Genomic DNA, 16,942 nt, shown 5'->3' on the forward strand with positions numbered 1-16,942 from the left:
ATTGGCTTTGTTCAATCATCCGTAATATAATTCGCATTAATAACATTGATTGCGCGACGATGTATGTCCAATGTCATGCTGTAGAAGCCTTCGCAATAATTATTTAATATCAATCGGGTAGATTATTTAAAAGCATTGTACAATTACGTGAAGAGAAATTGTATTGAACGGATTCTCTGTGAAAAATTATACATCGGGAATAATTAAATCTTCTTTTGGAAATTAACGTTTCATCGATTATATTAATGTGTTTAACATTTCTGTGCTCTACAGTCAGTTTCGACGCAATCATATTTATAATTCCACGTGCCCTGCATTCAAGAAATTTAATAAATTAATTCCTTGTGATACGGAAAGTAGCAAATTGAAATTAAAGTGTTAAGACAGTTTATAATATCTTACAAATCAATCAAACAATTACAATTATAATAAATGAAAATTCCGTATAGACGTCTCTCGTTTAACTATACTAAATATCTTTTTTATTCCGCATTTTAAATCTTCAATGAAGATTTATTTCGACTTAAACGAACATTCATATACACATGTTTACTTCCATATATGTAAACGTAGAAATATGTATATGAGCATATACGAACATAAGGACCAATTTAAACAGAATCTATTTTCCTTTAGGAACGTACATGCGTAGATACTTAAGGATTTAAAGAAAAATCTTCTCTTCTCTCTAGGCGTGTCCTGAATTTACAAATTCAATAAATTAATTTCCCGCGACAAGGAACGTTCCAAATTGAAATCGAAACGTTAGGACAACTCAGAATGTTGTACGAATTAAACAAATAATCGAAACTATAACAAACGGAAGTTTAGTAGACGTCCATCATACGTCGCGCTGCAGTGCTCTCCTCTGTTTCCTAATTATAATCAGCAGCTCGTGTTTTCCAACATCTCGGCCGTCATAACAAGCGGAATAGTAACAATCAAGCAGTGGCGGGTAGCGTTAAAATAATTTCTTGGTCGGTACGAGCCGTCTCCTTCGTCCAGACCGTCCGCATAATAATTATTCGCGAGTGTACGATAATTGATTTCATTTAAAAGCTTGCGCAGCCGAGCAAAGCGTCGGCGATGTACATATGTATGCACACATGCATACCGATGGGCGTGTGTATACCGAGTCCGACGTTCATACATCTCGAAACGAAATTAAATTCCGCTGTACCGCTGTCACTTGTTGTCTATTTCCGTGACGGTGCGGTGCGCTGGTGGCCAACTGAAATTCGATGCGACGCCTCTAGGCCGAGGATGAGTAACAATTATACTGTGACTGGGGTGAAAAATCATTTTCTCGTAGGGAATGCAGTTCACTCGTTTTTCTCCTGCCTATCCCCTCTGTTTCGAATTCTTGTCCTTCTTCTTTTCCGTCTCAGGAGAAATTACCGCGCTGTTATGTGAAACAATTCTATGACGAGGGCGGAAGATGGTTACGTGGGACAATATTTTCCTTGGCTAGAAGAGGTTAATGTACGATATATATTATTCTGATGGATAATTACTTCCGCGGATAGAAACCTAACTTATATTCGTAACTTCAGAGAAATCACTGGCTGGGTACATACAAAACTACCGCAACAAATACGTTTAATTCTGTACACATTAGCACGTATTTTATATACGGTGGTTTTAGTACACGAAGAAGAAATTTGCTACAACGTACGTGCATCGAATACCAGAAGGATTGAAAACACAAATTTCAAATTATTTGTCACGAATAATCAGAATATTCGTCTGGTCCCTTTACGTTATTCCTTTATAAAAATAAAAGCACAGGATTTTTTTATTCATTTAATAGTTAATCGTTAGGAAAGTTAGGAACGACGTTTTATTCGAGGGCAAAGGTATTTTTTCTTTTTTGAGAAAACAACATTTCATATGTCCGAACCTATTATATAGGTATGTTCGGAGGGAAAATGGGGAGAGAAACGGAGATGATCGAAATCGAAGTAGACGAGGAACAGAATCGGTTTAATTTCCGTCCGGCGCTTCCGATATTTGGCCAGTTTTGTCAGACGTCAGTACATTTCATAATAATGGATTAAAACCAGTCCCGGACAAACCTGAGGGAGAGCTTTTCGTCATTTACCCCCTCCGTTACAACGTTTTGCTTTTATTTCAAGCCGGATACACCATATGCTGTACCGTTGCATTTTTCGCAGATGCGTTCTCGTATCTACCTACTTGTATCTACTGGTTAGATCTACTCATATACATATGATTCAGTGTCTAGACTGTCTAAGACTTGGCGCATTTCAACAACTTTATTTTCATTCCTAAACACATCGTGATTTTTAAATCACAATCATAATTTTCAAATTATTTTGTAAACGATAGCACGTGTTTTTTAATGTCATTGTTCATGAGTTATTCCTACATTTTTATGTCTGTTTTGTACATATACAAGGTGTCTCAGGGTTTAACAGCCAAATTTTAGACAATATGCTTTGTGGGTATAATCAGACAAAATATGTTGCATAAGCATGAGCCACTTAAAATTTTATTGATAATTACTCAAAATACGAAATACATACATACGAAAATACAAAATACGCTCTATTGAATTTTATATATACGTGGATAATGTTAAGAAACAAAAAGAACATAAAAATATGTATATATGTCTATAAAACTGATGTTAAATAAAAAAGTTCTAGCCTTCATAAACAGTATACAAATATATCTGTCTTGTATTTCAAAGAATAATTTTATTATAAAAAGGAGTTGATGAATGTTGAAGTTTGATTAAAAAAAAGTAAATTCCTGTTCGAATCAAAATCTCATTTAACCGGTATTAAATTATTAAATCTGAAATGTTGAGCTTTTTGTCTAGAAGATTAGGAATTTCGCAGCATATAATAAAAATAGCCAACGAGTTCAAAATATATATCATTCAAACAAAGAGAAATGAACTTGCATCAATAGTATAATACGAGTCTGTTACGCGATATTGAAATATAGAGAATAAGATGTGTTGAAGGAAATGAAAATAATGATTTTACGGAACAGTAAAGTTTTGTACAATAAATTTATACGTCGCAATATAACGTCAGTGGGGACCCGTGCACGCTTGAATATGTCGCCTGTTCGATGTAGATATAAAATAGTCGACGACGACTGCGAATAAAAGAGTAGATATAAAAATGAACGCAGACGCTTTAAGGAAAAGAATTGGTATAGGTTCAGCTCACGTAATAAGACGAGCGTCGTTCAGTTCACGGCATATTTTCCGTTATCATCGTACGATGAAACGTTTATACACCTTCCAAGATGGAAAAGCGACAGTTCTTGTTCAGAAAATCTCTTTTCACCTACGATGAATTCACCGTGCTACAAATAAAAAGATTTCTTGTTTCACCTTTACACTGTTCGTATTACAAACGAAGCTTCACTATTTGAATATTACATTTTTTTAAAAATACTTCAATGCATTAAAATTATATATGCATATCATATATAATATAAAATATTATATATGAATTAATATGGTTGTTATAATAAATACAATTTCTTTGTCGTATTCGTGATATTTCTCAAACTTTAACGAATAAACTTTGTAACTAAGTAACTTTACCTACAAGAGAAAATTTACTGTGATTAAGTAAAAAAAAGGGTTATTAGATAAGATATTTCAGAGAATGAAAAACTGCGCAAAACTCCTTAAATTGGATTATTATCCTAGTACATAATTGCTTATCATCGAAATATTATATGAACAAAAATTGAAATTGTCAGACTATTACAGGTTATTTGGTTAATTAATAGCTTCACCAGCGCCGTTCGTTAAAAAATGCGCATGAAGAACTCACGGCAAGATATAATGCTGCTAATAATTGCTACTCGCACAGCTCGCTCTCAGAAACCTGTTAATGGTTCTAAAAAAACCTGACGAACGCAAAAGAAGCATAAGAGTTCAAATCGGTACTCTCGTTCTCATCAGGCATATTCACCCTTCGTTTTTCATGCTCGGAAGCCTCGAGTGCTCTCCTTGCTCCAGTCTCGCGATCATGAGGGGATGGTACTTGATATGCACCCCATATGATACGTGGATCGCATTTACAGAAACGATCCCCCGGCTGATAAATTCATAAATTCGTGAACAGTCGCCGCGGTAAGACAAGAAACGATTCTCCGTGATGCAACCTAAAGGAAACCCTCTTCTATTACCCCCAGTGTCTGTCGATACTTTGAGTCACGTCGCGTCATGAGTCACTGATAATCACGCTCGTCATAACCATTCCCTTTATTACTCGTGACAGATTTGATGGGCGACATTATCTCTAGTACAACCGAGCATTGTTCAATGGTTCATATGCCAATATAGGAACAATGTAGTTTGTCAGAGGGTAAATGGATTTAAGAGATCGTGTCCATGCTAGAGGGTTGCAACTGAATATTTCAAAAATCGAGGTCGCGTTAATTTGTACATTTATATCTATTTCGTCTGAATTTTATTATGATCTCAATTTAATGAGCTGTTAAAAATGATTATGTATGTAGTAGTTATTTAGGTGATCGTTATAGCTAGTCACTGTTGTAACAAGGTATTTGACGTTAAATATTTTGGTGTTTTATATAATTTATACTTAGAGATCTTTGGTTTGAAAAATCGAAACTAAACTTCCTTGCAAATATAATTTACGTTTGTTGAGCCTTATGAGAAATTAAATCACAAATTAATTGCCACACGATATTAAGCATTAGTTTCTTTTTAATACATCATAGTATAGTCAGCTATATATTCTATGTTATGTGAAAGCACTTGTTTCGATATTCAACAATTTACATTGCGTTGTCTCCTTTAAAATATGCTGATGAATTAATTTTAAAACCTGAAAATTTATCGGACATTTTTCATAATGTTACTGTTCCTAATCTGGCATTATCATAGAAAGCTAATTTCTCTACGTACTTGAAAGATCTGAGCCTTACTGCAAAACGAGAAAGGGCAGATCTGCAGACGACAAACCAATTAATTCCCAATTCCGTCTCGTTCAAGAGGCTAGTTCAGGTATGCTTCCGTGTCCTCGAATCTGAACACGTGCAATCATTTCCTGTATAGGCGATTCCGAAAATAAATGACGTAAATCAAGTTGACAAATAAAAATTGAGAACAATTGGAAATTTGAAAAAATATTGTTTCAATGAAATTAATGAGGTATTTTATCATCTAGCAAAAAAAGAAAAAACAAAGAAAAAGAAATAATAATAGAAGGAAAGATAACAGTTAAACAAATAACAATTGTTAATGCAAGAAACGATGGATGTATTTTCTTTCTAAATATCTATAAATAACAATTGGAATAAATAAAGCGATTATATATTTCTTATTATATATTCTGTGTTACAATTTTTATACTGTACAGTACATATTAATAAACAGATTCTTTGTATTAAAAATAAAATTTTTAAGACCACATCCGCACAGTTTAATAAAATTGTACAGTATGCACTTTTCTATAAAACAAATAAAATTACTACAATGCACGCAATAGATTCAAGATCTATCAAATAAAGATAACCATTGCCAGCATTATCGAGGGAAATCTATTTTTATTATACTTGAAACTAAGAAACATAAATTATGAGAAGGAAAAGATAGGATGAAGCAATTTAAATAATAGCCAACGAATTTCTCCAAATTGTTATTATATTTCTAAAAATGTCTTACACAAAGGATCCTTTATACTTCAAACATACGTGTTACAAATTTGCGGCTAACTACACAACAAATTTAAACGTCACATATTTTAATGCAAATTAAACCGATACGATAACTTCCAAGCGTAATACTTCCATCATTAATGTACATTTAAATCGACAGGCTGTTATCGAAACGAAAGAAACGTAGTTTAAAAGATCGGCGCACAATAAGTGAAATAAACGACAATGGTCCAGGTAAATCGGACGAGTGTCAATTTATGCAGAGTCGGGTGAGCAATGACAGATGCAGGGGCATTTCCAAGAAAGGAAGAGCAGAAGAAGCGGCAAGTAAAGGAATACAAAAATAAAAGAAAAAAAAAAGGGTAACCGTGTTGTGCACGGTGGGTGGCTGGCGTAACAGGGAGACACAGGGAGATTGAAACAGGAAGAAAATGTTAGGTGATCACGCCAAGAGCCCATTCGGAGTTGTACCCGATGCGCTTAATGGTTGTACACACCGAGTAGGAGTTATCCCGCGCTTTTTACCCTTTCGTCCATCCCCGTCCCTATGTCACCCTTTCATCCGTCCCTTTTCCTCAAACGTTCTCGCATCTTTATCCTTTTGATTTGTCTCCTGCGCTGGCTGTCTCAACTTCTGTCTCTTTTCCTATTTTCTGTATCTTTCTCCTTTCGCGTCTCTCCTCGTCCTATTCTCTCTCTCTCCCTCTTTCGCAACTTGGTTTTTCGCACTTTCCCTCCTTTTTCCACAGCTCCGTTCCTACTCATTCTCTCGCACGCCTGCTTCCTTCCATCCTTTCTCTTTTTCCTCTGTCCGTTACTTTCACCGCTTCTCTGTATCTGTCTCGCTCCGCGTCCTCCTGTCAGCGCGACTCACTCAGCAACTTTTTAATCACCCCCGCCGAACAAAGGTGGCCGAACCAACGGGTGTCCTGGAATAAACGTCGCGTGATATCTTCGTTTGCATGGCGTATCAGGGTGCCTGGCATCAGCGGCACGCTTTGATATGCCTCGGTTCGCGCGGTCATTCAGAATTGCGGAGAGAACGTGGACGAAATTCTAGGTCACTGGATCCGAGTTAGGGTTAATCCATATAACAACCGGTTTATTTCTTAAGAAGAGGAAATAATCGAGAGCCCTCCTTTTGTAGATATTTTACATTTAATTCTTTATAGAATTATCCGTGTCTAGTTTTTGATTCGCAATGGAAATAATTGAAATGTGAAATTTGTTAAATTAGTTTTTAAGATTTACGAAAGAGTTGAGAAGAATGTAAAAGGTTTGGCCACCGTTTAGTTAGATCATCACGTTTGACAAGTATTTTATTTTTATGTTTCAGTCTAAGTGTTTAAAAATATTGTGGTATGAAATAGAAATGTGAAAGTTATCTAGAAGAAGATGACATACCTAGTGCACGCCAAAAGGGAATATGTGAAATATTACAGACGACGTTTAAATAGTTTATTATTGAAAAATTTGTTGCCAGCTTTTCTATTAATGGTAAAACCGTAGGGGTTTATGACGTGGTTATTACACACTGCATATTAGACATTTTTGAGAAATCTTCGATTTATACTTCGTATACATGATCGACGAAGCCAGATGTTAGAGGCTTGGAAATTATTTTATGACTGTAGAAAATAAACGTTCGTGCATACGAACGGCTGGGTTCTGGTATCTATATTTTCAGAAGCGGCAGATGCGTTATAAACTCTTGACATAGCGTACGAATAATTCGTAAATACGAGCATTTCCTCTTGAGTCTAATCTTTCGATTGAATTCCTAAATATCAAGATGGTTGCGGTTTCAGAATTATTCAAATAAGAATAAGCCGCTGATTCATTTATGTTATTACTGCCTGTTTCTTCTAATTCTTCATAAAATGAGAATGCGATAAATTCATAATGAAATACGAAAAGATATCAACAGATTCACAGTAGTGAAATGTAAGTAGCTCAAGTAACATTCTGAAGAACATTTTATGAAACTTATACATGTTAGCTATCATACAAATGATAAACATCGGTGATAATCCAATATATCTAAACAATTAATACTACGTATAAAATGTTGCATTCTTATATCGTGGAATGTATATGTATTGGTCGACGAGACATCCTATAACAAACTTACATCTCGCAAGAGAGAAACGTCTTAAATATTTCATTCCCTTTTCACCGAGTCTCGCGTTACCGTAATAAGGAGTGGAAGTAATATTAAAATTTAAAAGAACCAGTGGGTTACACGTAATAATTGCTGCGTCTGGAATCATCACGAAGCGAGGTTTTTTTAAATTATCCCTATGTGGAATGATCTCTGCTCTCTCATTCGTCAGTAGATAATGTCGTGACAGTAGAAAGGAGAGGAGAAAGAGACTTCGTAGGTCACCCCGTATAAATAGAGTGCACTGGCGTCCTTTATCGAAAACCACCCCTTGCTTTACAGTAATTATACCGACGTTCCCCCTTTCCTACTCAAGCCACGTCTATCCATCTCAGTGGATTTTTAAGACAATGAGCCGTGTCTTCAACGGGAAATAGGGAACATTCTTTCGTTGTCAGTGCCATTTTCAATCGTGCCACTCGCTTTGCCAGCTTTCTAATTTCGAAATTAGCGGAAGCCTCAAGCTACTGGGGCATCCGCTGCTGTCTCCGATCCGGCAACACAGAATGTTCGAACCTTCATCGTTGTTACGAACAGGTTGAATATTTTTCAGTGAAACGGAAGAACCTGTTCTTAATTAGCAATGTAAACTGGAGTAACTTTTTATCACCTTTGTGTAATTGCTTACGGTGTAATTTGTAGTCGTCTCGCTAAACTCACAGGTCACAAACTCTTAAGATAATGTTCCTAACGTGAAAGCGAAATTTTTCCTCCAGTTTAAAAGACTTTCGAATTTTAAAACATTTCTTACAGTATTTACATTGTATGTAGGTATTTATAGAATTTGTATGACGTTTCTTGTATAGTTTCAATCTTGCATCAGTTAAATATTTTGTTGTATGAAATAAATACGGTCGATGTTTCTTTATATAACATGTCTAAAAGAAAAACTACGTGCTATATAAATATGATTTATGTGTGAGAAATCCAATATTTTGTTATTATTTATTGAGCCTATTTTGCTTGTTCCTAAGTTCTATAAATTCTTCTTTAACAAGTGTCAGATGCTTTTGAAGTTTAACTGTAACTTTTCGAGAGGCTGTATAAATCTTGCCAACAATACCAAACAAGGTCAAGCTTATAATACTTATATATAATATAAATTCCCTTCCAGTAAGGTGTTCTTTAAAGGTAACGAGAAATTGACATTTTCGTAAAGGAAGCAATGTCTCAATTCTATAAGATTAACAATAAGAACGTTTCTTGCCAGCATCTTGCGAATAATATACTAACCAATATAAAAGAAAAATTGGAATTGTCTGTAAGTAACGATTAAAAAATCCGAAATTCATTATAGACGCACTATAAACTATAAACTGTCACTTATAATTACAGCGACTATTTTAGATTATAACAAAATATGTCTATTTCTACATATGCTAATACGTGATAAATTCTCAATTTACATATTTATGAATTCTTAAAGAATATTTAATACATTGCGTCTCATGATTATAAGACTAAATTATATTACCCTAAAATTCAATTCTTGTAGAGAACACGACAAAGCCGAACAGTTAAACTTATAAAAACTATTGTTACAATTTCGTTTTATGTTCTAAAAGTTCATTTGCAAGTTCCAAAGTTATGAAACAGAAAAGTAATTTTTCTAGCGAATATAATAGAGCGAGAAGATTGTTTCTCAATATAATTTCAAATATGGCATAAGTCGTTCCTTACCAAGTTGATAAATAAACATGTGTAACAGGATATGTAAAAGTTACAAGTTTTTGAGCGGTCCTATCGTTATGAGATGCAGTGTACTAATAAGTGAGCATGTAGTGTGCAATCCAATTGCAATATTTTTCAATCTCTATATGAAAACGTTTGTTTCTTTTCAGTATAGTGATCGGTCCACGCCCGTTCTCCTGATAGTGTCGCTCGCGGGTATTAAAGTATGCAGTCCAGATGGAAAAGTGAGTATAAACAATGTACATAGACACGATTTCACTATTACACTGGTAAGAAAATAGAAAAAACGAAAACGAGAGCAAATATAGAAGATTGAATATAGAACACCGTCGAATATAGAAAAAGGAAGACAGACAGAGAGGAAGGCTTTCGCGTTTGCACCGTCGAAAAAAAAAAGAAATTAACACTGTCTGTCTTTTCGTGCGTTGCCAAAGTGCGACCCACAAAGAAACTCGGCCAGCGTATTCTGAAAACGATGTTCACCGATGAACATGTATCCAGGTAGACTCGAGTGACGCTCTTTTGCGATAGCTTTTAGTTCACAGACTATTTCGGTGCGGATACTTTGTACCTCTGACGAATATCTCGCTGTGAGAATGTCGTGCGGAACATTAAAAGCCGTGTCTTTTACAAAATGAAGTTCATCAAACAACTTTTGCGGATGCAAGATCAGAAGCGATTTCTTGCCTCGTATCTTGTACGAGAACGTTCCCATGACAGTCTCTGAAAGTTTTTGCTTTCTAAATGGTTCCCTATAGTTCTTAGAGTCTTCTTTTTTAAATACGAATTACAGAGTATGAGCTCAGTTAAGTACACGAGAAAAGTAACTGCGATTAAATATTTAAATTTTATTTTAAGATATCCACTGTTTAGTAAATTCTCATGATAATCGATAGATACATCACTGTTCATAAACATCTTGTCATTTCGCAGTGGTAATATTTAAATTCAATTAAAATTAATGATAAATTAACGATTAGAAGCTGAAATCGCCATTTTTTCTATGAAATAAGTAGATTGTAAATTTGAATTACCTATTAGAAGATGTAGCACTAATATATCTTATGATTTACTATGTATTATATATATACATTTTTTATTTAGGTATTATTGCTTGCATTAATCCCTGACATTAATTATCGGTTTAAGAAAATTTGTTTAATCTGGCTTATAATTCAAAAATGAAGAAATTTACAAACTTCACTTTTATTACTGCTTGTTGAATTTTACAAATCGATTTAATCGTGTTATAATATTCTGTTGTTTGTGGCTATGGCGATTATAAAGAATAAAATCATTACAGTCCAATGTAATTGAGCTATGGAATATATATTTTTTAATGGATTTCCAATACAAAATTCTTTAAATTTTTTAAGTGTATAGGTGAAACACCATTGAAAGTGATGAATATAAATCGAAATAAAAGTGCATTAGATGCTTCAAACTTTCTCAACATTATTACATTTGTTGATGATATGAATATAAATATATTGCAATAGAGTGTATCATGGTCATAAAACATTATGTTTAGACGTGAATATACCTATCGATACTATTTTTAAACAAATGAATAGATAATATGATTTTTCAGACACCCGATATCTGTATGTACTTATACATGTACTCGCTATAAAAATGAAAAACAAAAGAACATAATCATTTGATATTTTATCGTGAAATCAATTAATAATATTCTATCGTTTCTAGTTATTTGACAAGTAATTGCTCGTTAAAACAATTTCAACATGAATATTGCGTAGAATATACATTCACAAATACACAGCAACGAAGGCAATCAAGCAATCAAATGTAACGGCAATCCAAACGAACCACAATTTTGTAGAATTTGTCCCGACGAGAATGCAATAATCCTTTTTGGATGACATCAAAGATAAATTTCGCTCCAAGTTTACACAATTGAGCGTAATTAATGATTGAACCATTATAAATGCCTCGTTATTAAGAACTTATTAATTATCAAATATTATCGTACATGTAACACGCACAAAAATATGAAATACAAAGAGAACAGTGGCAGACTCACGATTACTGCGATATAATATGAGAACACATCAGCGATATTTACGTTCGCTCTATGCAAAGGTAACAAATTTTCCAACACAAAATGTCTCCATCTCAAAATGACGCATTTACTGAAATGGAATGGAATAGAAATGAAATTCGCTGGGTAATAAATTCTATTTTCGGCCATTGTCGATTCTCTATTGTCAGAACGGTGGACATTTTGAGATGGAGAATTAGTTACCTTTGCATAGACAGACTAAACGTAAGTATCGCTGATGTATCCCTACATTATGTCGCAATAACCGTGAGTCCGCTACTGTTCCCATCGTATTTCATATTTTTCTCGTCACTTTTTTAATAAAGGTTTAAACGACCTATGTTTATATAACATTTTTTTTTCTTATTTAAATATACTAACAATGCTTGGGCGTCAGAATCTGGGTCACCTTGTATAAAACGCTGAATTTCTTCAATGGCTGATTAAATTAAAGAACCCATCATGTTGACGTTCCTTCGTTTTTGTTATTGAATTTATAACAACAAAAATACATTCTTGTGCATGGATAATAACGCTTTTCGTTATTCGTAAAAAAACAAGATTATTAAAACAAGATTATTGAAACGTTAAATTTCGTACAAATAACGTATAAATTTCGTGTTTTAAATAATCTGTGAAATCGTAATACAAATTTAAAGACTTGGAATATAAGTTTAGATCATATGTATAATTATAAAATTAACAGGAATTCTGGATATATAAAACGTGCAAAAAAATTGCTCGAATTTATTGTTTCTTTCGTAGTTCATCATTTTTCTGGTAGTAGATATATTTATGTGAATTTGATTTGATGAAATATACCCGCCGATATCGCTGGCAATTAATTAGCCCACTTTCGTTAGACCTTTTCATCGGCCTTGCACCGATCGATAACGCGAACGTTATATTTCGACGATATATCGGCAGATGGTTTAATTTCATTTGACGTCATTGCTTGTTCAAACACGGTCTGCAAAAACGAATCTACGAGCGTAATGTAAATATTCTTAATTATCATTTGACATTACGTTGAAATAGCCACGATTGTATATCTCATTATGTTCGTAGCGTATGTGTATCGTTGTAACATTAAACCTACAATTTACAATATGCCACCCAGTTATTTGTTATTATGAATTTATGAATATTCACCAACTTAATTAATCGCATGCACATCTGCGATGATATATATAGTGTGGTTGGTAACTGGTGGTACAAGCGGACAGGGGGTGATTCTACGCGAAAAAAGAAGTCGAAAATATAGAATAAAAATTTGTCGTTCGAGGCTTTGTTTTCGAGAAAATCGACTTTGAATTTTCGCTCGGTACGCGTGCGGTACGTTATAACGGATCTCACTGTAGATCGTTGTCTCGATGGAAAATTTAAAAAAAAAGAGAAATTAAAAAGAAATTTTTACCCAACATAATGATTCATCAGAACTTGCTGCTGGAAACTAAACGACGGATAACGAAAATTTATGTTTAAGTTAAATATTGAAAATTTGAATCTTCTATTAAATAATTAGGTACAATATTTTATTATTATTGTGTTTTAAAAGTGGCGGTTATTTAGGAACAAAGATTTTATCTAAATAATTTGGAAAAATTAAAAAACTAACAATTTCGAAATATATTTCTATACGTGTAATATGAATGAATTTTGTTTAAAAGGAAGTTTTAAGTTCTAACGTAAAGGATTAAAATAACTATGCGTTTGCGAAACTATCTGTTCACTAAAGAAAAGTTATCTATTTTTGGTATACGTTCGGTTCAAGGATGGCCCGTGTTACGTACATTGAGACAATATTTTCGATTCCGTCGTCCTCGAATGAAAATTGCGAAAGATACGGTTGCTAGGGTTCCCCAGAGATTTCAAAGTGGCGGCGTGATTGGCAGCGCGAATGAATCCACCGGGCGGAGACTAATGTGGCTTAGCTCTTTTCTATATCACTGTCATTCTGATTGATAATCCTTGTTTCTCTCTCGACTGTCCGTTGTCCTTTTTCTGTTTCTGTTTTTCCTCGTGGCCCCGAACTTCTGACTTTCCAGACCGCCCAGTCTGTAGCCTCCCATGATGCGGCGGAACACGAAAGTTTTAAGAAGTTTTTTCGTGTCACCCGTCGAAGAGAAAATTCCGAGGAAAGAAAAAGAGACATGCCCGGAAGGCCTATTTTCATAGTTGCAAGGGCGGTCCGATGAAAATTTTATTCCATTCACTTTGCCCGCCCACTTCTTCCGACCATCTCTAATCGACGTTTCGTGCTTCGTAAAATTTAATGCGTTTCTACCCCTATCGATTATTGGGTTAGGTGCATTGAAATAGTCATTGCTGTGCTTCCCGAAGAATTATCGTCGATGGCAGCACAATTTTATTATTACTACAAGTTGATGAATATTCATTTTCATCGTATCGAGAGAAAGATACGACAAAGTAATATTCTTTCTTCCTCGAGCGATTCATGTTCAATCATTTCAAAAACAGACATCCAGGAAATGAGAAAGTTTCTTTCCCAACGCCGTATCGTGCTTGGTAGGTGACATTTCATCATTGAGTGATTCAATTTCCTTCGATGTCCGGGGTGATAACTTTTCTAATATAAGTGAATGGGAGTTGTTTTTTTTTCCTTTCTAAGAAGCCAGCCTTTCCTTCTGTCACTCTATGCCACCTGTTACGCAACTTACGTGACACGAAACTCAGCAGGAAATCGTGCGTGTCACTCTCATAAAGGTTCTTCCCAGCCCTAAATAGGGTTTGCGGTTCTCAGTCACGCAGTACCCAATTCGTTTCCCCCATTGATCGTCTTTCTGATTTCCTACATTTACGTTAAATCGACGACTGAAAATTGACAAATCAAAGCTTCCGTTTATTAGACTTCTCGAAGGAGGTTACTTAGAAACAAAGAATTTATCTAAATAATTAAAAAAAAAGTTAAAAGCCAATAATTATGAAATATATCTTTATATGCGTAATGTGAACAAAGATAATCGACTATGCTTGAAAGAATATTTTAGTTCAATTATAACACATGTATATACGTATATTATCAAAAAGTATAGTTACAGCTTATCTCTAAAAATGATAAGAATGTCGATATATTTTACACATATAAAGTTCGTTGATGATTAATATATTTTGATATGAGAATTAATGTAAATATGTATAAATTAATTAATTAATAATTAATGTATAAATTAATATATATATATGTCTCTGACATATGTATATGTACCTATATTTTGAAAATGTAAGAAGTGATATTTTTATCTTCATTTAATGTATCTCTTTAACGCTTGTATGATTTTTTAACGATATAACTACCAATGTTATCAAAGAATTATAATTACAATTGGAGCAAAGTTTGAGTCATTTCTTATGCTTTCTCTATTCAACAACCAGAATGATTAAAGCTCTTGTTATTGTCAGTATTTGAATTCGCAAAGTATATATGTACATCAGTAAGCAACCATAAAATTACTTCAATATTCACATCTTATTTCAAATACTCCACAAAAATGTTCACTGCAATGCAAATATAAAAAATAAGACCGATTAATGACAACGCAAAAATTACACAAATATCTTCATATTACGTGAAATAGTTTAGATGAACTCTCTTAAAAGCAACTTGAAATCTTATAGATGATAAGTCTATATTTGTGTCTTTTAAAACGGTGTCGAATTTTTATAAACATTTGAAGTTATCAGTTACAAATCATTAACGTTCGCATATTAAACGATTCAACAGTTCATACAAACCCAGATGAAACGATTTAAAAGTTCGTCAAATTCAACTTGAAATGTGGTTACTCTAAGATTTGATTATTATACGTTGCCTTCCGCAACAAGAAAGCAGTATTAACTTTGTTTAACGTTTTCTTTTTCCCGTGGATGGTAGATGTTCTTTCATAAAGTATAAGCTTAAAAACATCACAAGCCACGAAGAAGTTGGGTCGTCTGTAGTCGCGGATGGGAAGTCCGGATTTCCCTCGGAAGCTTTCCTCTCCCGGGACCAAAGGAAGTTCCAAGGACAGCAGCGTGCTCGTCCAGGGACGTATCAAGGCTGGAGGCAAAGGGGAGACACATAATCTCTCGTTCCATCTTTTACGTGGGATGGCTTCTTGTAATGGTTACAAGTTTTGAGCAATGTACGTTACTCATCTTCATTCACGAGCTCGGTTAGAGCCTTTTCTTTGTACGTTTCCGTTCCAAGACGAAAAGAATGTTCCACAATTCATCTCGCGAATATAAAAGTTTTTGAAGAGTATGAGGTCTTTACTTAAGAACTGAAAAAAGAAGAATCGACGATAAAATTGAAAAGGGCGAAAAATTTACGAGACACCGGTACCTACCTCTAAAAATTATGAAGTTCTGCTGAAGAGAAGTTCACAGATGCTTAATAGAAAAGTATGAAGTTTGTAAATGCTTATTGCGAGATTGTGGTTATTTATAACTGAAAGTGGAAATGAATATCTGCTACTTTATGTAATAGAAGATATTACGCTATAAGAACAACTGAAAATTGAATCGAGACCATAAGAGATGTGTATTATCTTTCGTACGAAGATTGAAATTAAACAAATGAAAATATGATTAACTAAATTTATACTATAATTTACGTATTAAAGTATAAGGATACTATTAGATAATCTTAATATGAGGCAAAAGATATATAAGTTATCTATTGTAAGTTACTTAAATATCGTACGAGTGTATTCTCTGCATATTATACAATTGACAAAGAGTTAATAGTTTTGAAACCGCAACAAACTTGGTATTTAACTAATTATATTAATTACGTGTTCGTTGCTGTAGTTGCTTGTATATTTAATCTATCAATTAAATTAGTAATAAATCTGCAAAATATAGGCTTTCGTATTAGGAAATATGTAAACAAAAATAATTTCCGGGATAAAATTGGCGAAATTATATGGATCAAATTTGGTCATAGTTTATTTACTCAAATTTATTAACTATATAAATTTCTGAAAATAAAGTGTATTTAAAAGAAACCTGTAGAATTATCTACAATCAAACTGCTATCAAATAGTCGAGATCATTGATCGATGTCTTGCAATTAAAGTTGTTAAACTTTACATTATATATTGTGACTACAAAAAATATTTCTCATTTATATTTACCATTGTATATTATCGTATTTACATACTAATTAATTATGAAAGCCCAAATATCAAATTTCCTACTATTTCATGGTACTTTCATATGAATACAAAGAAAATGGAACGTGAAACCAAATAGGAAATGCTTCTTTGCAAACTAAGGATATGTGCAAATACTTTTTGTAGCCACTGTAAAAACAATTTGATGCCTTACAAGTTATGACAGAAATTTTT

At 33.7% G+C, this 16,942-nt stretch overlaps 1 protein-coding gene across 6 annotated transcripts in view; it reads left to right on the top strand.

Annotated features, from left to right (window-relative positions):
* Window positions 1-16,942, top strand: part of LOC100747418 (tensin-1) — a 278,060-nt gene that overhangs the window by 141,474 nt on the left and 119,644 nt on the right. For 4 of the 6 annotated variants that reach the window (XM_033322774.1, XM_024370140.2, XM_024370138.2 and 1 more), the window contains one exon: window positions 9,679-9,753. In XM_033322774.1, coding sequence (XP_033178665.1) covers window positions 9,679-9,753 — 75 coding nt within the window. The remainder of the gene's footprint in view (window positions 1-9,678; window positions 9,754-16,942) is intronic. The other 2 variants (XM_033322773.1, XM_024370141.2) reach the window with 1 other exon arrangement.

This window comes from Bombus impatiens, unplaced genomic scaffold (assembly GCF_000188095.3).
Source record: "Bombus impatiens unplaced genomic scaffold, BIMP_2.2 scf_0665, whole genome shotgun sequence".
NCBI lineage: Eukaryota > Metazoa > Arthropoda > Insecta > Hymenoptera > Apidae > Bombus > Bombus impatiens.